At 37.8% G+C, this 27,152-nt stretch overlaps 1 protein-coding gene across 3 annotated transcripts in view; it reads left to right on the top strand.

Moving 5' to 3' along the window:
- Positions 1-27,152, top strand: part of Cad87A (cadherin-87A) — a 78,010-nt gene that overhangs the window by 9,274 nt on the left and 41,584 nt on the right. The window contains exon 1 of one of the 3 annotated variants that reach the window (XR_010732331.1): positions 19,120-19,468. The exons of 1 other annotated variant lie outside the window; for it this stretch is intronic. Coding sequence is in view for 1 of the 2 variants with exons in the window: in XM_066284794.1 (XP_066140891.1) it covers positions 19,452-19,468 (17 nt within the window). In the remaining variant the exon portion in view is untranslated. Of the gene's footprint in view, positions 1-19,119; positions 19,469-27,152 lie in introns of those variants that run through there. One more of the 3 variants, XM_066284794.1, reaches the window with a different exon arrangement.

Genomic DNA, 27,152 nt, shown 5'->3' with positions numbered 1-27,152 from the left:
GTTGCAGATTTGAACGCGGAAATATAGCGAAACTTAAGAGCAACAATCATGCAAAATCACACTTCCACAAAGTGGTGAATTGAACGACCTTCACCGCCCAGGAACGACTCGATAGATTGAGCAAACAAGTCGAAAGTGATTGCATTGTAATGCCCATTATTTAGTAAATACAAATTTACTCGCAGATCAACATCACATGATATTGAACTTGTCAGTAATACGACTAAAGCGTATTAACCGATGTGGATCGAATGCTCCCATTAGGACAAAGCAACACATCATTCAAAGATGTATCGGTGCCGCCATTCAAAACTTGAAGTTTAAATTTCGGCTTTCCCCGAAATAATACGGAGTCGGATTCTCCAGGCGCGGAAACTTTATAATTAAAGTATATTATTTTTCTTTTCAATAAGAGTTTCCTGCCGGAGTTTCCACGTAAAAGTCATTCGCGAAAGTTTCACTATGGGAACGTCTGGACAAAAATAAATGAGACACGAAAGTTGCTCCGCTTTGGCTGAGTCGGGCTCAAAAAGGGAAATAAAAATATTTACTAAAGTGGTCCATGGAATTGGATTTTCGTCTGAGTGTAAGATCGAAATTAACAGATTAAATATTATTGGAGGCACTAGACAGGCTCGATTCCGAGTAACCCAGATGAGCACGGTCACATGCGGAAAGAACAACTTTCTGCGTTATTAGGCAGTTTTGAATTTGGCATCACCTCCAACAGATATTCAACATCGAAGAAGGTATTGACTGAAAGGGAAAACTTTTAATACGATTTTGCGCTAAAGAGCTAGATTTATTTAAAAAGTTGTGCCGCTTTTGGAGAGTTCCCGTCTCACGATTTTAAATAATTGAGTAGGAATATCCCTTAATTTACGCTGAAACTTCGGAAACTCGATTCAAATAACATTCGAATTGAAGCCAACGATATTATCGGATAACACGTGAATTCCTTGGAGCTTACAAATTCTGCGAAGGGAGGGACTCATCCACGAGGTTGTAAATAAATTATAGTATCTCTGTAATCCCATAATTTTCCAGTTTCACCTCAAAAGGGCTCGGTATTACCTTGTATTTGCGCGAGCAGGGATTTGCGGCAATTCACGATTGCTACTGTTATCAAAAAATAAAGTGAATTTTTCACTTAAACTTCTCGGGTACAATAAAATCATGAACTTTTACTATTGCTAATTTTCGAGCGAAAAATTTGCATAAAATTTCCCTTGCCGAACGATTTTTCTGCCGCAGAGACGTTGAGGGTGTTGCAGAAGGCCTTTGGTCAAACGGCTATCGCGGAAAACACACCGGTACCAAGACCTTCAAGAAGACCAAAAGAGGGTTCAAGCCGAACAGCGTTCCGGACAACCATCAACATCTATCGATAAACGACACGTCAAGGAAGTCAAAAATTTGATACTCCAAATTCGTCGATTGACAATTTGAGACCTTACTGATGCTTCGGGCACTTCATTTGGTTCGATGGCGGGTTGGTTCCAAAAACACGATTTTTTCGAAAAAAAGTGTCGCGTTAAAATTCTGTTAAACAATGATTTCTGACTACCAGGAAGGTCATGAAACTTATCATTACGAGAGGTGAGACGTGAATCTATGTATTCATACCGGTATATAACCGATCGAGCGAATTTCGTGCAAAAGGTGACCCAAGTTCAAAAAAGAACTGAGACAAAAATTAAGATTATGTTGGCAATTTGCTTCGATTATCGCAGTGTGGTGCATTGTGAATTACCTCCACCAGACGAAATCGTTAAGAAGCAACATTAATCGAGCGTTATGAGTCGTTTGAGTTAAATACAGAATTATTGATAGACAATTCTTCGTTTTTGCATCTCGATAATGTATCATCCCTAACTGCATTAATTTTTTGAAAATAATTTGCCGAAAAACCGACCCACATCGTTCCACAACCACCATAATCGCCTGATTTAGCACCACCGGACTTCTGGTCGTTCAACAAGATCAAAATATCGCTCCGGAGGACTCCGGTTCGACTGGATTGAGGAGATCAAAGCCGAATCAAAGAAAGTATTGAAAGCCATCCCGGAAAAAACCTTTTTTAACTGTTTCGAGGATTGGAAAAAACGATGAAAGACATAAGTACTTTGAAGGCCATGAAATTTATTTGAAGGAATAAATGAAAATTTTTCACTTTATAAAGAAACTCGCCTTGTTTTTTGATTGCAGCAATATTTTGTATTTCCAATGAAGTCAAAATCCAACAGGTTTTAGGAAACATCAGATTTTCAGGTCTCTGCGATAACCGAGATTATGGAGATTCAACGAAGTCTATTGGGAAAATGAAGACATAAAGCACAAGAAATGGTACAGCTGATGACGTGAGATGATCCTGTTCGGTTTTTCCACAAAATCGCCCTTATTATTCAACGAGTGAATTTTCTTCGTAAGTCTGAAGTTGCACAGGACGAAACGTGAAAATTATCTAGTAGTGTAGTACGTTCTGCCGGTCGAGATCGAAGCAATCATATACACAATAGAAAAATGCTCGAAAGGCTAAATAGACTGATAGCCATGAGACTAACATTTGGCATACAGAACGGCCGCCAATGGAAAGCCTACTAGTCATAAAAGAGACGAGAAGAACTCATTATATTACGTTCACCAAGAGAGAGACAACAGAATGAAATTATAAACCGTAATGGAAAAATGAAGAAATGAGTCAGGAGAAATAGTATAACTGGCGACACAAAGTGACTTTGTTGATGATGTTTTCCATAAAATTATTAATCGACGTTCTCATTTACGATACATGTCAGTTCAGGTAAGTTCACCTCAAAAGAGACCACTATAACTCAGAGGCAGAAGTTTAGGTTGGTCACCTCCTTCATAGAAATTTGACATTAATTCGGAAAATTTCACTAAGAATACATCACTATTTTTTCCCTTGCATTCATGAATCTAGATTACATGCGTCTATCCCAGTCCAACCTGAACTAACCAATCTCAAAAATCGTTCAAAAAATAGAATGTATCATGTCAATAAATGCTTCGTTGAGACCCTTCAAACAAATATGTTAAAAAATTAAGGTGAGCTTCAAGGCATATCGGGGGATCGACTCCCCTGACCCAACCTCCACTCTTCCACGGTAAAATTTTATAATTTAATTGAAAGCAATTTGTCTCCTCATTCACCAATTTCAAGCATTATTCTTTTGTTCACATGTCGCAAACACACGATTCGGTATGTTGGACATTTATCCTAAACCTTTGTGACAATCACCCGTTATGAATCGTCCATCAAACGAACGTATTGAAAGTGTATGAAGTGAGCCGAATTTGCCAATTTTTGCTTTTTTTCTAAACGAGTTTTACGTCAATTTTGATTAAATAACCACAAAGTGACGGGTCTATCAAAAAACGGTGGTAAAGAGGGTTTGGAGGCAAATTTATTTTCTGCATGCACGCCAAATTCACCTTTCTCTTTATAAATTTCTCATATCTATAGCGTTTTTATTGTTTTTTCAATACCGTGAGTTTGTTTTAAAAACTATTTTCTATACTAAAAATGCCCATTCCTCTGGAATAAAACTTGTTCGTAACGGATCTGTGTGCTCACTATGGCGAGAAAACTAGAGGAGTGTAGGCATATTCAGTTCAACGCTAGAGGAGCTTCGCATCCGGTTTACAGTGTTTCTTTTTGATTAGAATCAAGCGTTTTCCCAGAACTGTTGCTCTATTTAGACAAACTGGATCTTTGGCAGGAAAACACGGCAGCGGAAGAGCACTAAGACGTACACCAGAAGTCATTCATCAAGTTCAACAGATAATGGAAAATGAGCCCTGAACCTCCATTCGTCACTTGCCACAGCAGGTGCCTCTTTCTACTCAAACGTTCCACCGATTTTTCAAGAAGGATTTTCTACAGCTTTATCGTTACCGAATAACTGTAGTTCTTGAACCTGTATATTTCCGCATTGTTACCAATTGCTAATTACTAATTGAAAATTAAGAAATAATGCGAACAATGACTGGAAAAAATCGTAAGTTGTCTAATTGTTAATTAGGAATGTTGACTCAGTGCCCCCAATTTTTCACCGACTCTTACGAAATAAATTGGGATCCGCAGTAACTCTTACTCCTGTAATGAAAATGCTGTTCGAAAGCGAATTTCTGGAGATTTCTATCGTTTCTGTCCTGCAGATGATTCTCTTCCAGGAATTCCTTGGGGAACATAAAAATATTCAAATAAGGGACAATAATTAGATATTTAATTTTACGTTAAAGTAGAACACGTGAACCCTCAGCGGTATTAAAAGGTTTCGTAATGGAGCTACGTTCAGTAACACAGAAAGCCATTTTAAATATTAAATGAACCTTCAGCGGACCAAAGGTCTGCATACAGTGGGGTCAATTTCTAAAAACATCGACATTAATTTGTAAGTGTAATTAAAGTTGTAGTTTCATAAGTATGTATGGTTTCTGTACCCTAACTAAATGTTCAATTAGCCACGAGCAGGCCACAGGGCTACAGCCAGCCGGATCAATTTTTAAGAACAGTGATGCTAATTCGTAATTACAATTAAAATTCTAATTCCTTGAATAGGTGACGTTCCTACGCGCTACCTCGTGTTTTTAATATCCGATGGATATCAAAAATTCGATTTTTGGCTATAACAAACAAACCTGCTTCACTGTATGATGATGGAAATTATTCATAATTTAATATTGAATTTCTTTGAACTAGAACATGTCCTGCGACTCCTGCTGAAATTAATATGAATGCAAATACGGAACCTATGAATAATAAACAAAGAGGACTCCTGCAGGACTAGTGGCGGATAATAAATTTGCACGGAATATCTCTGGTTTTCGTAAAATATTAAATGACGTTATTTGATAAATAAAAAAGAAATAAATTACAGATAATGATATCTTTCGGAAGTCGCGAACTGGCGTTCTAAAAAATTACAACGTTCGTGCCGAGGCCCATAGCTAGGTTATATGAAATAATATTTTCCAAGTGACAGAGATTAATGGGGGGCCAAAAGCATTTAAGAGATTGTTGCTCTTTGATTTCGGGGCCTAAATACACCAAAGGTAGACATAAGGAGCTGATTCTCAAATAAATTAGTTACTCCACTTTTTAATTACCACCAATTTTAATTACTCCTAATTTTCAATTACTACTTTTTAACTACTCCTGACTTTCAAACGCAGCGCGCTAATTGCCCCTAATTTTTAATTACTACTTATGTAATTAACCTCAAGAGGGCATTCGCGAGAGCAATACTTCCCTACCTAACCCTGCAGGCAGGGACAAAACACGTCCAGACCAACTGGCTGTTTAGCATAATCATTAATGGAATATTCAATTTTTTCTCATATAATTCTGCAACATTAGGGTTTATCTTTTCAACGTTCCTTTGCGACCTAAATGGCTTTCGCTTTAATGGCTCAGCAATGCGATGGCGGGTCGCGAATATTGAGGCACTGATATTGGAGAAGAGTTTAACGATAAAAAGGGTGTTATCCCATGTTCTTTTTCCGCCGCTGTTGCTTCTGAAATGATAATTTTATCAAGAATACATGAAATATGAATGCCTGCCATTATAACTCGTTGCACATGCTAATGGAACTGCGTAGGACGGGTTGCAACGGGAGATAATCGCTTTCGGATGAGAGGAGGCAAATCAGTCGGGTCGGGGTGAGAATCACTCGGGCTGAGGTGAGAACTGGTCCGGGTTTTCTCATCAATAGCGCAGTCAAACGAAGATTGAAGACGTTGCCTTTCTGGGATCTAAATTATGAAAAGGCTGCTAAAACATCATCTACCCAAATAATGAGAAATACAAGTAGCTGGCTCCGAAACTAACACGCAACATGCTAAAAACTTCCCAACTTATTAAACTTAACGGCTGCACCTTTCTTCAACTTTATAAGGTCACACGGGGGATTGACTTCAGGAATATTAACTTCCTTTGTAGGGAATTTGTTATTTTCTTAACTTGAATTATTCGTGTCTCTTTTAGCCAGCATGTCCGGGTCTGGTGAAGTTGACCCAAGCCAATTTACAGCGGACAGATGCTGAGTAACTACAGCCTATCGCCGATATACGGATATATCATTCGTTAGCGGAGTCACGAAATGACAGTACCCGCGCACGTTCCATAACTAGTTACGGAATAACACCAGTTTAGTCACCGGTATAGGCAGACTATTACTTTGTCGCCAAAATAAGAAAGTAGTTATTTACTTAACAAGCCGAAAAATTATATTTACGTCCGCAGCTATTGCTGTGGGGTTAAACACGAGAATACGAACGAAATTAAAGGCAATAAATTTACGAGTAAAACACATAATTTTCTCTGTGAACCAACTGGCCAACAGACTGAGTAAATGCTCTCGTTATCTTGGAAAAAAACTAATGATGGCATTAGAATGTACATTGACCTAAAACAACTCAATTCGACGATTAAGCGGGGAAGAACCATTTTCACATTCCAACATTAGATGAAATTGTATCGATGTTGCCAGGGTCTTAATAATTCACCGCATCGGGTTTTAGTAATGAATTTGAAATGATGCAATTGGATAATAAAAATAGTCGATTAACGAAATTTAGCACACCATTTGGTAAATATCTTCCTTATGGATTGAACTGAGCCACGAAGATGATTCAACAATAAGGTTTCTATTTTTTTTTTCGCCTATTTAACGAGACAAATCAAAATGATTCAACAGTACGACTTCTCTCCTATGCCATGGATAGGTTATGCAGGGTTACTGGTAATTCGACATGTTCCGTTGGAGAGGTGGTAGAGCATGAGGTAAGGAGTAAATTGAACCCATATGTGCATACTCCAAAACTGACTAAATTTTAAGTTACTTATTTTTTTTTAACAGTAAATTGAGGGTCTTAATGATTTCAGAGTAATTTTTCAACAAATCCTTTTTAGATTTTTACTTTTGCTACTCGGTCAGTTGCCTAACATCACGATCTTCCGTATAGAATCTAACGTGTCCGAAAACACAAGCATTATGTGAAGATTTTCGGCAAAAACTTCATAAAATAATTTATGTACCTCAGCTACCTTAATTTCTTCTGCCCAGTTTTTGAAAATAATTCAAGGCATATGAGCAGAAATTATTCTAAAAATTTCCTCATTTAATAGCTATTTAATAATCTTTTGAGGTTCCAAAAAATAGTCGAAATGCTTGAAGTGAACGATTTAACATAAATTATTTTACGCAATAAATAATTTATAATAAAAACACACATGGAACTTTGGGGCGCAATGAAAACGTTGGTGTATAGGGACCTCCTTGGATCTATAGCAAACATTGATGCTCTAAGGTAGAGAATCATTGACGCAGCTATCGAGCTAAGAAAAACATTAACGACAAGAGTAACAAGAACAGTAATTACAAGAAAATGTCGAAGCTGCATTTGGAACAGAGGTAGTCACATTGAGAATGAACAATGATTCAATGTATTTGTTGTATTGTTTTTTTGTATTATTAGTTACGAACATACACCATTTTTTTGTTAATTTTCTAATTAGAAATTAAGTTAAATTGTCCATTTCAAACATTTCAACTATTTCTTTAGAACTTCAAAAGATTTGTTGAACATGTAACACCTCACTAAATAGCTGTGGAAATGGGGAAATTTTTAGAACAATTTATACTCATGTAGGATCCGTTTGTCAGATCGCTGTAATATTTTCTATATATAAATTAATAAGTATAATTGTTGCCATCTGACCAAATCGAGCTGCAAATAGGAGGATGTAAATTGTAAAGTAGCAATAATTTAGGCTAGATTAGGGGAATAAAGAGTGAGGTACCCTGATTGTACGCCCATGTGTATGGTCACTGAGTTCATGTGGTTCGCAGTATTACTGGAATTTTCCCAGTAATTTTCCTTGGTTGAGAGCCGCATGAAGTAAAAGAAAGTCGAGCCTCTCTTTGTTAGAACCAGGAAAAAGGGTCGAAGAACAGGCGACAACGGTTCTGACAAAGGATGGTTTATGATGTTCAGATGTGGCTTGCCACATGGCGGATCGGAAATAGATCTCTGGTAGGGGTACGCCGCTAGTTTATTACCCCAGAAAGTGGCATTTAAGGTATTGGAGAAACTGGGATCCCTCTCTTTGTTTGATCCGAGGTGACGAGGCTGCGAGGTGTCGGGAGTGTCATAAAGGAACGCGAGTATCCTCGTAGTTAAGTTATTAAGTAAGCCCCTAATTATAACAACTCAGAAATAAAACCCTAAACAAATAGAAAAGAAAAAGGCTACAATCATGTGACCTCGAACATTTTTTGAAAACTGGGCAGAAGTTGAGGTAGCTGATGTTCATGAATTATTTTATGAAAGTTTTACTAAAAATCTTTACATGATGCAAATGTCTTCGGACACGTTAGATTCCATACGGAAGATCGTAATGTTAGGCAACTGACCGAGTAGGGAAAGTACAAAAATCTAAAAAGGATTTGTTGAAAAATCACTCCGAAATCATTAAAACCCTCAATTTACAATTTAAACAAAAATGAACTAATTTAAATTTAGTGAGTTTTGGAATATGAATATATGGATTCAATTTTCTCTTTACCCCATGCTTTACCACTTCGCCAAAGGAACATGTCTAATCACCAATAACCCTGTATATACATATATATATTTGTGATTTAATTTTTTTATTTGAAATTCTACATTTCGATTTTCAGTAACCTCCCTTATGAGCGCCGTATTGAATCTTGAGATTCTTAAATTCGGATTTTTTTCCTGATTACAGCGATGCATCAACCTGGCAGCTTGGTGGAAATATCAAAAATCCTCATTAATAGCAACATAATAGGGGCAGGTTTGGTGAGCATGCTGGCCAACGAATGTCTAGTTTCTAATATGTCTCGTTTGTCTTCATTTGAAAAGGCATTTGGTGGACAGTTTTACACCAATTTCGCAACTATATGTGGCCTTAAGCGAAATGCAGTCGAACTGTAGAAAACGTCTTCATTAAATAAAACAGGATTTTTGACATTTGCTCCGTACTCTAAAGCGGAACCTTAACGAGTGATACTTACATCGTAATCATCAAAGAAGCTGAATTCAATAATGGAAAAACCAAGACGGTGTTCAAACGAAAAAACAACGTTGATGATGGTAGCAACGTCGGATTTACACGTGACATCGCTACGTAGTTGAGGCGGAAATGTTGGCTCGGTAGCTGAGAAAAAAATAAAACGGTTTTTCAATATCATCGGGGCGTTTCGGGTAAAATTTCGAAAAATTCGAAAAGGGCATATTCATGAGCTCCAAGCACGCAACGTTGCCTCAATCTAACCGACCCTGTCGTTTTCCAACCCATTTACATTTTTTCTAAAAAAGTAACAAAACAAAATTGGGATTTCGTGTGACCCCACGATTGTAGTTATATTGGTGCAAATAGAGGGGAGTACATAAAGATTAACGAACTAAAAAGGGTCCTTTTTGTCACATATAGAGTTTTCCCTTTTTCTCTCCTGACCACTCCGGCAACCGACGAATTTAAATTTCTAGAATTCAAGCGCTGACCTGATAATTTTTCATTCTCATAAAGATAATGCCTGCATAGACCCGTCCTGCAAAACGCTGATCTCTTTTGAATAAACATCTCTTTTAACAGAAACCTCAACGCCATATACAACAGACGCGTTTTTCTCAATTTTCTTACTCGCTCGCTCGAAAGTCATTATTTACTTGCAGGTTTCGGTGTATTTTCTCGTTGTGCGGGTCGATGTCCGTACAATTCTTCGGGTAGAAATCTTCTTTTTGTTGTATAAAGATACAATTTCCCGACATCTTTCCTCGGCTATTGGAAAATAGAAATGCTTAGCTGCTCGGAGCGAAAACGAGAACTTCGTAGTGTTTCTAAATGACCCGTTTAGTTGTGCCTACGCTACATAAAAATCACTTGTGGATAAAGAAATTGGAAGGCGTGAAGGACGTAATTTCTGAAAATCCAAAGCTCCATATGTGAAGCCCTATCGACAAGGATTTAATGGCTTCCCATCTAAACATGATTAAATTCTCTCGCGCAATTGCTTCCTGTTAATTTTCCGTAATAGTCTTGATTATTTTAACGCTGCCGTCGACGATTTTCCATGTTAAAGACCTAAAATTCACTTTTATTTGCGTTTATCAGCTAAAGGCTGCATCAATGTAAATAAGTATGTTCGGCTCTAAGGGCTCGTATACATTAGACGAGGGCAATTAATCTACGATATATCTCGTTGATTTAATTAAGACATGTGACGGTTCACAGAGAGTGTAAACTATGCGTGCAACAAACTGAGGAGTGAATGGGAACCCCACGAAATTGGCTGAAGTTTAATTAGCAAAGGTTTCAGCATGTTTCATCTTCATAATTGCGCTTTAGGTACACTATGCGAACATACATGCAAATATTGCCCATTGTTCTTCATTTCGGGGTTATAACATATAATGAGACATTGAACCAAATGTCAAAGTTCGCTCTAAAAGACCGATAAACCTTATAGATATCTGGACGAATCATTTCCGCAGTAAGGCGGGATCTTAGTGATCTAATTGTTACAGATGGACACAGGTTGAAATCGAGAGCGAACGAGGTTAGAGGTAAATGACCACGAAATGAAGCAAAATAAAACTTTTTGAAATTGATCAAAAAACAAGATTTGTCGATGTTTGGACAGAGCTACTTCAGAATCGTTTTGCGCAAGCGCGGATGCGTGCCGGCGCCCTTTCCCTGATTAAATTTGAAAATTAAAAACGGTGAAGTTGGGAATTAAGTAATGTTCGGTTGAAGAAAGGTCACTGATTTTTTGACTATCTCGATCAATTTTTAGTCCTTTTTGTATTTTATGATTATTTCTTTATTTTGTGACTATTCACCCTCAAATTTGTTCTGTACCTACCTGTGCCAAACAAGTGCAACTAATTGAGTGTGAGCAAGAATTTTAACACTCATTTCGTATTTGTTGCAGTTATTTCTGCGTAGATGGTAAAAACACTACAAAAAGTCCGAATTATCCATCAATATCTAATTGCCCTGTTGTTTTACATTTAACGTTATTGTGTTTGACAAGCCCATCAGCGACTTTAACGTTTATTAGTTTTTTAAACAGGACTCTTTCAGCTTAACATATTTGAGGAATTTCAATGAGAAATTGGCAATTTAAATTTAAACCCGAGATAACTAATGCCCCAACGATGGAGCAGATATTCCTCTTTTCTTATAATTGAGCTGATCAAAAATTCCCAATTTAAGTACACTTAGGTAGCAATTATCCGAGGAATTTTGACCTAATGATTACTCAAATATAATTAAACTAAAAATAACGAACAAAAATGAATTTAACGCTCGAGATGGCAACGATTTTTAATTGAAGTCCCTCCTTTCATTCCTTAGTTCAGAAGCAAAATCTAGAATTGCTTAGGCGGTTCTCAATGAGCGCAGCCAAAAAGGGAAGAAAACAGGGAAGAAAATTAAAAATAATTTTAACTGATGATCATAATTCGAAACGGTGATTCTATAGATCGTGCATTAAGCGACTCCACCAAAATAATCTGAAGGAGTCATCTCGGGTGATCGGAATAGACGTGCATGCGGTCCTGCTCTCTCGGTCTCGTACGGTTAACGTAGTCATTGTATTATAGTTGTCACTTTCGTAAAGTCTTGCGTGAATATTAACACATAGTTAATAAAAATTTGGACACGTGGAGACACTCGGTAGGGAAATCTCGCTTAATACTTTCGTCTCGCAGCTTGAGCATTATGGTACGCCATTTCGCATACAAAATGCATGCCCCCATTCCTGCGTTGGTAAATTGGACGATTTTAAACACAGTCCACAATTTATTACTCAGAAGCTCGCATTACATGCTGATCGCAAGAAAAAGAACAAACAAGATCTAAACGATACGAAGTGCAACCCTAGATCACCACCTAGCGAGAGCGTGAGTTGTGCAGGCGGTGATTCACATGGACATTAGCGTAATAATTGTCTTTTTCACACCGGATGCAACGCTAGTTTCAGACGTAGCAAAAAAAACAGTCCAACGGCATTTGTGGTGTTCGTGTACAGAAGAGCTGACGGAAGTTCAGCAATTCTGACCCGGATCGGCATCCTGTGTCCAGGACATTAGATGATAGACAATATTTTGATCGAGCAAAAGATGCGGTCCCCGCACCGCCACACTTTAGTTCGGCTCATAATTTCGGGACGACGACTACCCCACGGCCTCCCAAATTACCAGATACGAGTCCTTGAGACTATTTTTCCTAAATGCATAAGACCTAAGACGCAGAGAGAGGGGTATTAAAAATACTTTTTTTTTCCTCCTAAACAAATAGTTCCTACAAATGCGAAGTAATCTGCCTAAGCAAACGATCATTTCCAGACACATGCACGTAAGGCAACCGGTTTACTTCATCCGGATGAAAAATAAGAAACCTGGCTTCTCGTAAATTTACATTTTTGGTTGTTACTCTAGAGTGGAATTATTTATGATTCAGTTATCATTCTCGGCGATAGAGTAATTGACTCTGTTGTTCTTTCGAGAAAGGGCGAATAAATATAACGAAGGGCCTTTGTCTCCGGCAAGAGGGCGCTAGACTGTATAATTTACCGCATCAGCTTAAAAGCAAATCAGGCTGCTTTGTGCTTCCTTCCTAATATTTATAACCCCTTTGTGCAGATACGATGTCAACCCGGATGCAATATTCAAACGAAGTGATAATTGGAGACCTAAAAGAGATGGGAACAGCCCAAGTTCCTTAATTATTGTTGTTCTTTCATCAAACATAGTATTGTTACTGAAAGGACTCCTTTTTTACGATGAAAGGATTCGTTCTCTTTGTTTGCTTATATTATTTCACTTAAGCGTATCTGACACCAGTTCTTTTACCTTTTTGCCTGAGAAGATAAGAGGGAAGTTCAATTTCCGGCACAATGAAACCTCGGAGAAGCTCTCGAGGTGGAAATACTTTGTGTTAATTAGTCGCTTTATCTTCAATTTTGCATGTATGAGATGTCAGCTGCTATTGAAAGAAAAGTCGCAATTTATTGAGATTTGGTGGAAACTCTACTTGAGACTAAAGGGAAATCTGACACAGAAATACATCGAGGATGACGAACGTAAGTGGCACAAGCATTCATTATTTATTCCCTTTTTCATAGTTTAACAAAGTTGCTGATCCACGGCGTAACCTTATTGGCTTTTCACGCAATTGAACTGTACACTCATAATTCAATTTCTCCATGTCACAAACATAAACCATACAGGACGCGGATCCAGTTTATTCGAACTAATTCCGTTTGTTTATTTCTTCCTCTTACTGCAGAATTGGAAATGATCTAGTATTTGTCAAACTCACCAGGAAGCGTTATTTTGTGTTACTCGTGTCACATTTGCATGACTCGTGTAATATTTGCGTGACTCGGGCCTTATTATGTTGTTTAACACGCGTGAGAAAAAAAAAACAACTTTTTTGTAATTTTTCGTCTAATTGTCGCTTCCAGATAACTTTAGTTGAGGCTCACGAAAGCTCCTTCACCGTTTAATTTCGGCGAAAACGTTAAAGTGAACGCTCTACTCATAATTCAATTTCTCCAGCTCTCCATGTCATAAACACGACAGGAAAAAATCCTGCTGCCTTTATAACCAGAACAGCAAACAATATATTTTTATTTTGGAGAGATATATCATCTAAGCTAGCGCCTTTTCTAAGACCGAAAACCTAAATAAATTGCGGTATTTATTATATCCTGCCAAACACACTAACAGGATGTTTTTTGTTCCTGAGGGGGAGCCGAAAACCCCTATAAAATTCTCCACTTTTTTGGTTCAACTTTTTCTGCGGAATATATTAGAGCCGATATTTTATTGTTGTTTGTTACTGCTGGAAAAACGTTTATAGAAAGTAATGGAAAAAATCCTCCGCTGCTGCTGATAGGTGGAACTTTGACGAAACTGAGCATGAAGTTTCGATATAGATAGAGCAATCTCGCTTCGCTAAAAGCTCTTTAAAAAGTTAAAGCAAAGCTAAAGAGGAGGAAAAATGCAACGTGATAACGGAATCGCTGGCATATTCTCGTGAATCCAGGCCACTCTGCAATTTCCTGATTCTTTTTGTAGACAAACGCGACATTCACAAGAAACTATTATTCCAGCTAATTTGAAGTTTTGCGTTTTTTTTTTTTTTAATAAACAACGAAAATTAAATTCTCAGCTCGGATAACTCAAGCTTTTAGGAAGGAATTTCCATAACAATACGGTACTTTAGGATGTATTATATTTTCAGGCATGAGAGCTGAATATTAAATTTAAATTTCTATACGAAATTTGCCACATTCACGTCTGTGATCCTTCTCAAACAAATGCAAATTTTGTATTGGGTTTCCTACCATTATTTGAGGCTGGTTTGGTTTCGGGGTAATTTATAATTCCGCAGCTGAATTAATGGGGCTTACGTTATTTTAGTTTACTTTAGCTATTTGGGCCTAAACGTGTGCGCGAAAAAGGCAATAACTCTTTGGAAAATTCAATAGGGCTTTAAACAGCTACAACGAAAAACATCTTTGAGATGCGAAGGTAATTAAAGGGCGATCCCCGAAAGCCATTAATCAAGCACAACAAAATCTGTTTTCCCCTTAATCATCTAATAAGAAGGAAGAGGGGAGCCACGAAACGAGTTCCCATAATAGTATAAACCAGACTGGTTCAACTATTATCTCTTGGGGTAATAAAACAGCAGCAGCGCCTGCTATAAGGAGCCGCAGTAATTAATTTTCATTTTCCAGACTGTGTTTCGGCAAAAAAATGTCCCAAAACAGGATAATCAATTACATATCTGGAAGATGGTGTCAGTAAAGGGTCGGGTTTTGTCGGTCTTTTTCTGGAAAAACTGGAACGATGATCTAAATTTGTCGTCTGAAATTTTGAGGTATTTTCCAGGGAGTTTGATTACCCAGGTACAATGGGGCATTGTGGTCGTCATAAGTTATTATACATTATAATAAAAAAAGATTCCTTTGCAGGCTATTTGAAGGCCAAAAAGTTATTAATTCAAATAAATCGGAATTGCGGGAATTGTTCTTCCGTAAATGTCCGGTAAACTAGGGAGAAGTAGCAGTTCTAACTTTCAAACAGCTGAATAATGAAAGTGGCTTCGAGAAAGCCAATTAAGCTGAAAGTGAACAAATCGACTTCAAAGTAACTTATAAGGGAAATTTAAGGAAGAAAGGTAGAATAAACTGGTTACCTGCAATTACAGGGAGAGTCTAGCAAGAATTTTACAAAAATTTACTTTGAAAATTAAAAATATCGGATTTTTAAGTAGAAGCTCAATGCAGGAAGATACAAAATGCACAGATAGCAAATGGAGACGCATTGATAGGTACTAAGTATAGGACGGAGGACATATTTAGCATCTGCTACGTTAAATAATCTCTAGATAAAACAGAGAAAGTATTCATTTTTTTGCTTTTAGAAGAGTTTTTCCCAAATAACGACATAGCTCAAAGAAAAGGGGATATGGTAAAATTCCATTTTGCACTAGCTTTTCAGCCAGCCCGCATACCACATATTAAAAAAAAAGCTGGGTAGGGGTGCAACTAAGGAATTGAAGGAAAATGTTTCATTTGGTTGTCAAAAAATACGTACAAATGGAAAAAAAATTCACGTATTCAAGCGTTTTCTTTTAAGTTGCTTGTTTAAAAAATATCAATCTTATTCCGGGCTTTGGCCGAGCCCCGTGTTTTAAGAAATGCTAAAGACGGAACGTTCCCTTTTCTCGGAATATCAGCTACGCACGTTTGCCCTAATTTTCACGAATTGTCTCGTTAACCGTCGTAAAAATATATGCTTGTACCTACTACCTGTTAACAGAGAGAAACTTCAAATATTTCAAAATATGCATCAGCCTCGGGCTCCACTTCAACATTATTGGCACATTTCTTTCCAACGAGCCATTTTTTCAAGATTGGAAATAGAAAATAATCTGAGCGGGTTAGATTTGGCGAACGGGGGGGCTTCTTGGACTATCCTCATAAATGCCATTTTGTGTGTGGGCCCCACACATCGAAGTATTTTGGCGTTTCTGTTGAAATTGGTCGCGGTACCTTATGTGGATTCAAAACAATTGCACGTTTATGCAGCTTCGAGCGAGTCTGACGTATCGCACCGCATGTCTGGACCACGCTAAAAATGATCGAGCTCCGATTTTTCCGAAAATTCCAGTGGCTCGAAACTAGATCAGTACTTTAAGTAACAATTAAGTTTTATGACGATGTTGCAAAATGAGCTCAATTATTTGCGTAAAGAAAATAATTTTCAAATCCTCCCAGTAGGTAAAGGTTACGCCAACGTCACAGTGGAATGTGTCACCTGTTCAAGTCCATGTATAGAGTCGTCTAAGCCTGATCTGCTACGATACCACAGGCATTTGACTGTTGGAAAATATCAAAAATATTTTAATTTTCTGACTTCCACGAAAAGTACCGTTAGATGGGCGCCAGCGAGGGTTGCATTAACCTACAGCCAACCTGAATTAATCTTACGCCCGTTCCTGATTTTCACACGAAAATTCTGGAACGCACCTTCTAATGAAGTATTCCAAGGATGAACTATTTGTCATTTTTTTGTGAAGCCCCGTTTGTCTTACTTTCCAGTTTGGTCTCAATTTAATATTCGTCTCAATGATTTTGAGCGGTGCGCTCACACCCCTGTTTCTAGCAACTTTTCACCGGACTTGACATTTTATTAATTAAGTTTGCGCTGTTTCTATGATGGCTAAATTCCTATGAAGGAACAGAAAATAACTTCAACCCGGATATTTTCTGGCTACCGAATAAGAAGACGCATAGAGCTGTGCTTAGAATTGCCGGACGAACTCAATGGAAATGGCGAGTGAGAGTTCAATTCAAACGTGTGAAAATCGAATATGGCGTTCGTAAGAAAAGGCAAAGTTAATGATGGTGGTCGAAAATCGAAACGTCGAGTTTGCAAATATTACATCGCAACTTGATAGACGGGGAAAAGTTTCGTTGTTGCATTGTGCATCATTTTAAATTTCCTCGCAAAATAAGCAAAGGGAAAAATACAAACGTTTTCCCAAAATTCTCGTTGTTGTCAAGTACTCCGGACGTGATCAGAAGGTTTAAAATGTTAAAAATGCATACTTTTGAACTCGATATAGTGCAATTTTTCCCCCATACGGGGTGTCCAGAGAGGGTCATCGTGTACACAAAAGTCAACTTTGACCCGATTGCACAAGCAACGAGACTCTCACACCTCCTCACGAAATTCCCACATCAGCAGTAACAAGAACGAAAATGGAATTATCTTATGCGAAAGCATTAATTAGGAAAATAAACATAAGACCGTTTATTAAGTCATTACATAAGAGCAATCATTCATTATGCATTGTGCTTTTGCACATTTTTCTTGAATTATATTTGATGCAGCCACCCGGCCTCAACCTGATCTCGAAAATGAGAGTAAAAAATAAGAGTTTACCACGTAATTTTTGCACTTTAGATTTATGGATCAACCGTAACGCATATAAGGAATCTTATGGAAAAACTATTCCCACAAGGCGCTGTTATGTATTAGCACCGTTAATATTACCTACTAGTTCTATTGCTTAATTGGCGTATAACTGTTAAGCCAATTTCACCAAAAAAAGAACGGAACTAAGTGTTCCACATTATTTAATACTGTTAATGTTCTGGGGTCATTCGCAAAAAAAAAGTATGTGCACTTCAAATTGTTCAAACAAATGTACCTATACCGAAGAGTAGCAAAGATGTAACTGAACAGCTTTACTTGCGCGATTTTCTTTCTTCAAGAAAAATGCACAGGAGACAGTATACGTTTTCAGCGCCTTTCTCGGAGAAGCATCCAACAATATGTTGAGCAACGTCTTACTTACAGTTTTCCTTGCAAGCTGAATGTCAAAAGGCCCCAGCAGGATTCACGTAAATTCCACTTTCGTTAATCCACAGTTGTTAAGAGTACCAACACTCGAGATGGTACCCACAACAAAAAGAGTTTTTGGAACGTGGAAGATGCATCAGAGTTGACTTTTATATGGTAGAATTTCCAAAAAAAGTAGCTATGGCTTCCTTATCACTAAAAAAACCTTGTGAATTTTTGGAACAAGTCTACAGTAAAAGTTAGAGAATTTGTACGCATGGAGACTATTGGGGTCACACGAACATAACCGCACACCACTATGAAATTAAGTTTTACGCTGTCAAGACGTGTTGAGTGACCCCAACCTCATTTTAAAGGCTCAAGTTTTTAGTTTCTGGGACTGATTCCTATTTTCGCATTTTGGAAAATTCTCCAGTTAGCATCCACGGTGAACGTAGCGTCAATCTCAGTCCATTGATACAAAAACAATAGTTTCGGTGGAAATTATTAAATTTCCTACAGTTTCACACATCTGTCAAATTCGCCATTCAACGATGCAAAATCGGGGCCTCATTCTCACGATAAACAAATCAAGGGCCAGTTACAGGGTAATTTGCACGGGTGTAATTATCGCGATAATTTACCCGGCCGCCCTAAGGATGTAACACTGAAAAAGATTCTCGTGCATGCACTTGTGCTCTTTTTCAACTTAACTTTCTCTCCCACAAATCTCTCAGAAATTATTATCGATAATTTTTGTTGCACTTAATGTGCTGCAAAGGGACGTTCAATTTTTGCCATCACTTCTTAAACTCTGAATTGTGACATCTCGGAAACCGTTCTGAGGAGATATAACTCGTTTTCATACGAATTAAAAAACAAGAAAAAACATGTTTATCGAAGAAATAATGAGCAGAACCATTCAAATTCTGTGAGAACATTCAAACTTTGATGTGCTGCACGTGTAAAACCGTTAAATTTTTCACTGCGCAACATGGCTCACAAAGTTCTCCATATGTTTCAACATGGCGGACTTGAGAAGTTCAAAGCGATTTCCAAACTGAAAACCGCTCTTCGTTAGAAACGAGTCGCATCACCGAAGATCAACGCAGATGTGGAAGCCTTAATACAGTATGAAAGGCTCCCACGTACTCTGCGACTGAGTTCCTGTCTCTCTTTGAAGTAGTAAGTACTTGGAATTCAAACGTGAATCGGGAACCATCGACCGCCATCCGCAGAGTGGTACCGAGTGCGAAGGCCGAAGGTTCGGTGCCGGCAAGCGACATGAAGGTGCAGCAGTACCAAGTCTGAAAGTTCTTTGATTTCGGCTTGGCGAGGCGGTACCGTTATGTCAACCTAACCTGCGACAATCCCCTTGCATACCTAAGAAGCGTTTCGCAAAACGGTTACATTATCGGCATTGTTTATTATTATTATAACGTGTCGGGTTCTTGCGGCGTGTAAAGTGCTTTGTTTGGCATGTGTGCTACTCTTTCCCAACGGATTATCTCGAGGATTAACTTAGGAAACAATGGCACGCAGTCTTGTGTAAGTGTTTCATTCCAAAGAGAATGAGGTCCGCCATTGAACTGAATAGTCTGTTTGAGGGCTACAATGGAGAGGCGGCCTTAATGACATTCTAGTGTTGATGCTGGTTAACATAGGATGCATATTTATCAAACTAATAAATAACGCCTTGCAAAATCTGAGGTTTATGAATTAGTTTCCGCCTGTTCTGAGCAATAGTGAACGAGGTCGTTCCATGGTCAATCAATTTATCGACTATTGAAGTATTTTCTAGTAAATACCGCAGTGCAGTAATATTAATAAATGCAATTAAGGGTCAAACGCGAGGTCAGGTCAACTTGAGGGTCAATTTCGAGCTTTTAATCAGAGGTGCGGGGTCTTAACGTACCTAATCGAGGACGTAACAGAAATCAGCGCTGCGGATAAGTGAAGTAAGGCTTATCTAATAACCCAGTTGTTTTGTTTTTAAATAATAAAAAGTGACCACGCCTTTTATGTGGTTTGCCTGAGCCTAAGCTTTATCCCATATAGTTCAACCCGACCGTTATGTAAGCGAAATTTCTCTTTTAACATAACAGTACGATAATGTCCTATAAGTGCTGATGACTGTGCAAATAGGTATTTCGTTCCAAGTCTAAAAATGGATGTTACGTGACAAAGAATCACGAAAAACACATCTTTCCCGTTAGCACACGCGAAACAGCATATTTCCGTGCGCTGACGGGAAAATACACATTTCAGGTCATTGCAAAAAAATGGCGTTTTTCTGAGCGCTTTCCGTTTTCCAGACACCTTCGCACACGGATAGTCTAACAATACTGTTTAATATGCGTCGCGAAATATCGCCACCGATTTATGCAAATAAATACTCATCGATGTGCTTTAGGGGAAGAACCGTTACCTCAATATTAGACGGAAATATAATCTAAACCTCGAAAATCACCACTAACAATTTATGAGAGAAAACGATAGAAAAGTCATTCAATGAATGTTTTCACTGTATAGAGCCGAAGCCTGCTACAAATATAGACACCAGAACAGACTAAAATAGAGAAAAATTTTGCAACGTATTGCACGTATTATGTTCAGTACACGCCCGAAATGTATTTTCCCGCGCTCAGATGACTTCTGACTTGGGAAATTGTCAAATACGCATCGGAAAATTCTATTTCCTCGTGCTATTGTAACCAAATATACTTTTGCCAGTTAAAGCGGCTTATACGGATTTTTTTTCGACGCTCTAAGCTGTTCCCTAGGGAGTATAACACTAAAGCTGAAACATACCAAACGTTTTCTTCTGCAACTTGTTTAATTAAATAAGCACCAGTTGATAAGCTTTGCACCAAACAGAAAGCAATCATTTAGATCCGTAGCAGCCGAAGAATCTCCACCTGTTAATCCTGGTTAATACTTCTTCAATTGAGAGTCGGTGTTAAATTATACTACTATTGCGTATGTAGGATTTACGTGGATTTATCCCTCGGTTTGTTTAGAAATCGCTGAAACACGACAAAAATACCACCTAAAGGTGGAAAAGTATTAATGCCATAATTATGTCGCCCTTATTCACCCCTACTTTTCTCTGCTCCACTGGAAAAATCTCCAATGGGAAAGGTGGACGAATGATGCCTCATCTTTAAGCTGATTTAAATCCCTACATCCGGGCTTTCTATTTTCGAATATCAGATTTTTCGTCTTTCAGACGTTTTGTAATTAGTTCCTCATGGCTATAATTTTCGAAAATCGGGTCTTGAAGCCTTTTTAACTCGCCTCTCCGTGCAATTAAAAAATAAAATTCAAAAAAAAAACTTAATAAACTCTTAATTAACAATCGAGTAAAATTTAATCATCAAAAAAGAGTGTCTTTCTAATGCAGTGATTGCTCAGAATGAAAGATGTAGCTCTTCTAATGATTTCTGGATTAGCACGGATATTTCCAGCTTCATCCATAATCTAAGCTATAAGTTGTCTGTTTTCGGTGCTCTCGACGTGAACCAAATTTTCAGACTTCCCCGGTGGAAAGACACTGTATTCACTTAAGTGGCATCTACTGTCATGGCAGCTAACACGTAATAACAAATTCCACATCACAGCTGACTTGCTTGTTAATTAGGAATTTGTTAATGTTTAGTTAGATTTAAAAACGTAATTGAGTTTACCATACAGGTTCACTAGAGTGTTTTTGACATCAAAGTGCTATGGTAACATACCCTAAAGCTATGACGCACACGTCACGGGACACCCTGCATGCCGAGCGATTATAAATAAATGGGATAAGCGAACGTCTTGAAATTGAGGAGATGCATAAAAATTGATTTGAATAAAGTCTTTTTTTATTTTCGGGGGTCAGTTTTTCATGCTGTCAATTTTTCCCCAAGGTCACGTTCACCTGTCATTTCGGGTCAACTTGGTTTCTTCGATTGGATCACGCAATTTTCTTTAGGAGATTTATTTTCTTTGTTGGCGGAAATTTTCTTTTTTCCGAAAGACATGAAATTTATGATAATAATAACAGACACACGATAAACGCTTTATTAAAATTTAAACTTTACTTAAATTTGTATCTGTTGCTTTCCGAGATAGCGATCCCGTCTAGCAAACCTTCTGGCTATGCGATGTATAATCCAGTGACCGCTCCTACAGAGTTTCAGCAGCTAAACCCAAAAGTTCGCCTGAAGCCCAAAAACCCTTTTGCACGTTGACTCGCTTGTGACCTCAGGTCTTTGGCTGCCGGTTTTATTACTTAAAAAAAAAAAAAAAAAAAAAACTGAATAAACTAATAAAAAGACTTTTCCAGAACCACGACAAGCAAACTTTCCACAATGCGATCTTTATTGTCTCTCGTAAATCCAGGAAAGTAAAACAAATAGCCCAATCGAAACCACATCCCGGACAATACATAAAAAGAATGACCGGCAGCAAATAAGTATCTCTATATTCGATATAAAAGACAGCATTATATTCCCTACACGTCCACGAAGAGATGGCCAATACATTCTGATTTATTTCCCTTTGATGTTCCGCCGTACGGAGGAACATCCGTACTTCCCGTTTGTCCGATTTCCGAATATTCCTTCCAAAGCAACTTCAATTATTATTTAAAGCCTCTGGGCTGCATTTGCTTTTGCCGGATGCCGACCTGGTAAGGGATTGTGTATTTGAAAAATGGATTCTCTGGAGGTTTCACAATATTTGTTGTTCCGCACGATAGTTCCCTGGGAGCTTTATGAGAATGGGTTTTTAAAGGAAAATTCACAACAGAGTACGTATTTTTTCGTTTTACGATTTATTGGGGCCTTCCCCTGCAAATCGCTTCAGCACAGGAACTACTCTCGCTCTCACGTTGATCGACAGAAGGGCGTAAAATTTATAAGACTAGAAATAGAGTGAAATTAAAACGCCCTCTGCTCCGGAGGGGTGATTTATTAGTTCAGGAAATTAAGAGAACACAAACTGGGGCGCTTGCCAGAATCCGGCGAATTATTTTTCCAGATTAGCGTTTACGAGAAACAAAATATATCCCATTAAAATTTTGTCCTTCAGAAAAAGAGTCCATTAAGCGAGGAAATATGAATTATTCCTGGGACGTCCTCATTCATTTCCAAGGAAGAGAGGGGAGATAAGGTGGTTTCGTGGAGTTTAAATGCATATCTCCTTTCACGAGAGGTGGAAATTTAGGGTTCCTTCTTCGGTCGGTCATTAGTCCGGCCGTCAAAGTTTGCGAATTAATCAATTTCCTCCACACACCTAGAAATCGGAATTTCAAAGAATTCGAAAGCTGGATTTAATTAAACGGGAATCTGATAGACAAGGCTACTGCACCCGCCACGATTCTATGTCCTTGCAATTTTCCTAATTGAGCCCATTCCGGTTCATTCAATGATTCGCATTTCAACGGCCCTCGAAATTGGAATACGTTCCTGATATTTTCCGACCAATTTAGTTTTATCGGCCACTGTTATATGAGCATAAAGCACTTCATTTGCAGTAAATTACATATTCTAAATTAATTATTGTACTCAAGCGCAATAAATCCCATTCAATTAAATCTTTTTTTAAGAGGGCAAAGAGGGGGGGGGGGATTCGAGGAGAAAAACTCGAGCAATCTTCGGCTTTTAGTAGAGAGCGTCAAAGCTCGGATAACAAAAGGATGTCTAGCCCGAAATGAAAGAACAGGAATTCTATAAACCCGCTTTCTTTCGGATCCACTTTGTGCGATTTCTTAGGGAAGCGCCATCATCTGACTAAGCTCCTTTCAAGAAAATAACGCGTCGAATGATATGTGTACACGTCCCGGGAAGTTCCAGATATTCTTCCTCCATCCATGGGACGTCGAAAAGTTTCGTTAATATTTTATGATGGATTTCTGCTTGAAAGGATCGAAATTGTGTCTTGGAATTGGAATTAAAGATTTAGCCAACGGTTCTTGCGTCCAAAGTTGGGCTTCGCCTACGTTTCTTGAGATTATTTTTCCCTTAATAAGTATACTTAAAGCTCATAGGAAATGCGGATCTGAAACATACTGCGTCACATAGAAAAGAGGACACCCTGTAAAAATGGTTTTATTTAACTAATTAATATGCATATTTGTATATGGGAACAAAAAGCGATTAAATTTTCAGCCATATTCATCAATGTATTTACGAGTTATTAGAAATGTAAATTTTTTTTTACTATCAAAATTGCATTAAAATATCAACAATATAACTGCAAAATACATTTATTCGTGTATAGTGTGCTTAGAAAGTGCTATCAAATTAATCAAAAATGCCTAAACGCAGAATGCAGCAAATTTTTCATCAATCGATCAAGTTGCAGAGAGGTCGAATAGTGACTCTACGAGAGGCTGCTCGGTCATTTAGGGAAATCACCACTAGATTGACTCGTAGTGTAAACACTATAGTGAGATGTTGTCAGGCCTCGTTCCAAGACGAGCAAATAGGCAGAAGGAGAGCTACTGGACGATCCCGAAGAACGCCAAGATCGACATGGGTTCGTCTCGTCGAGGACTCTGGCGGATGACTGATTTGCCGAGTATAGAAGGCCCATTGAGATTCGAACCCTTTATCGCCCGATAAGAAATTTTGGATTGATTTCGTACCGTCCCCATATTGTGTTACCCCCTTAAACCATCGTCAAAATCGACCACATCGGTGCAGAGAACGGATACATTGGAATCTGGAATGAGATAATATCTTGTTTAGTGATGAATCCAGATTCTATTCGGGTATGCATGATGATCGGGTAAGAGTAAGAAGAAGACAAGGTAAAAGATAGGATCCTCAGTTTATAGTACAGACGAATGCTCATGAGACTGTTGGGGTAATGGTTTAGCGTGCTATTGCATATGGTAGCAGATCACCCTTAGTTTTCATTAGAGGCAGTATGACAGCCCAATGATGCATCGAAGAAGTCTTGGAACCTCATCCGATGCCTTATCTGGAAACTCTTGTTAATCCAATTCTCCATCAAGACAAAGCACAACCACATAAGGTGGACTTGTTTCGACAAAATGTAATCAATTTGCTACTTTAGCCACCTCGATCTCCAGACCTCTCACCTATGGAACATGTATGAGATATATATTGTAGGCAGAAGGTTGCATTATTTACCCCATCCCCCACAAACCCTAGCGGCACTATGTCATGCTGTCCAGTTAGCCTGGAATGAGATCCCCCCAGCGGACATCAATCACCTCATTAGATCCATGCCTAAACGTGTACAGAAATGTATCAGAGACCGCGGAGGACCGACAAATTATTAATTGTTTTTGGGTTTTTAACAATCAAATTTGTTCAATTGTTTAATGAAGTGTTTGTTTTAGTGTAAAGAAAATTCATAACAAAAATGATTTAATTAACACCATTTTTAAGGGGTGTTCTCTTTTCGATCTCACGTAGTGCGGATAGTTAAGACATTGATGAGCTTTTCCTGGGTTAACCTCGTGTTAGAATCTTCAACAATATTCAGGTTGGTTAAACCAAGCTATATCGTGAAAATCAAAACAGAAGAAGCTATTCTTGGAGAAGTCCCTGATATTTTAGATTCTCTCTATGGATTTCCACGTTGAGGCCTTGGAGAAAACTAAAGAAACTGTAGAGGAACTAACATCTCCAGTGATCCTTTCCATTTGGTGTATTGCTTTAGCACAGTTCATCCAGACTTCAGTGGTAAAGAGTCTCAGAAGCAAACATAGCACCATCGGGGCTTGGTTACCGACTTCAAAACTCACGCACTTTTTATTTAGTTGAAGAAGATCAAGCGAAGTGAAATTGAGAAATAGATCAGAACATGGAAAGGAACTAATAATGTTGTTCCCAAGAAAGGCAGAGGTATCGACAGTGGATAGTTACACTTTTATAAAATTTTTACTTAAATTTCATGGGAATGAAATTTTCTTGAAGTTTTTTGCTGATTTAGAGATGTCTTCGTTGGTAAATATGAGCGCATGATTAACAATTTCAATCTGAGAGTTTGTTATTCTAACACCATTGAAAATGATCACATACCTGATACTGTGATTTCCGTGATGAGAAAGGGATGGTGTCAGAAACTTGGATTTTCTATTAGAACGAAGAAACACACTATAAATTTACGGGCATCATTAGTTTCAATAAATAATTTTTTTAAATTAAAAATTTGGTTAATATATAATAATGAATAACGAATATAATTAAATTAATTGAATCCATTAATTATTTTTAGACTCATAATTAAAGTCCATAATCAATCAATATCCGGTACTATAATGTTCGATTTACCGGCCGCAAATCGGGACGTTGCAGGACAGTACGTTTTAAATGTATTTTGTGTGACTGCATAAAGTGTTTTTATGCATTTTATGAACGACATTGTACATTTAGAGTTGTTCTTCAACACTTATCCAACCAAGTTTAATAACCACTTTTATTAATGTTGTGACGTTCCCATATTCAAACGTTACTCTTAGTCCAAACCTATACAAGGTGTTTCAGCTTTAACCCGCATAACTTTAATAGCGTATCGAACATCTAAAATAACGTCAGTTTTCTATAGAAACCAACGTTCAACAGCGTTTCCTTTGACACATACGGGGGGTTAAATTTAATATAAGAAAAGGAAAATGTTATATTTCGTCAAAAAGATTTGGATTCTTTAACGAAATTTTGGAGGCGTTAACAGCTATAATCGACGTATACGTTTTGCTAAAAAAATATATTAATGAGAAATGGCCTCTCTTGAGATGTTTCCGTCTGACCCACCGGTTTCAAGTAAGAAAAATGTAAATAAGAATAATTTTGACGTAAAAATATTTAAGACTTATTTTTACTATTAAAAAAATGTAGTGAATCGTTTTCCTTCTCTTTCAAAAATTTCCAGTAAAGCGTTCGCACCATTACGTTCTAATCATTAATTTAGGACGTTTATTAAAACCATTTTGATTTTTTCACATGGAAACGGTGGATTGGACGTACAAATTTTAAGGGAAACCATTTCTCCAGATTTCAACGAGGAATTCAAAAATAATTTTCATTTTCAGAAAAGTCAGTGGCATACCACTTTTTCCGAAAAATATCCTCTAATATGGATGTATGCACGCCACTGAAATAGCTAAAAAAATTCTAGTAACAAATATGCGTTAACACCTCGAAAATTTCGTTAAAGGATCTAAACCTCTTTAATAAAACTTAATATTTTCCATTTTTTTAGATTAAATTTAACCCCC

Source organism: Euwallacea fornicatus, chromosome 8 (genome assembly GCF_040115645.1).
Source record: "Euwallacea fornicatus isolate EFF26 chromosome 8, ASM4011564v1, whole genome shotgun sequence".
Lineage (NCBI taxonomy): Eukaryota > Metazoa > Arthropoda > Insecta > Coleoptera > Curculionidae > Euwallacea > Euwallacea fornicatus.
Note: the sequence above shows the minus strand (reverse complement) of the source record. Positions and strands in the feature narration are given on the sequence as shown.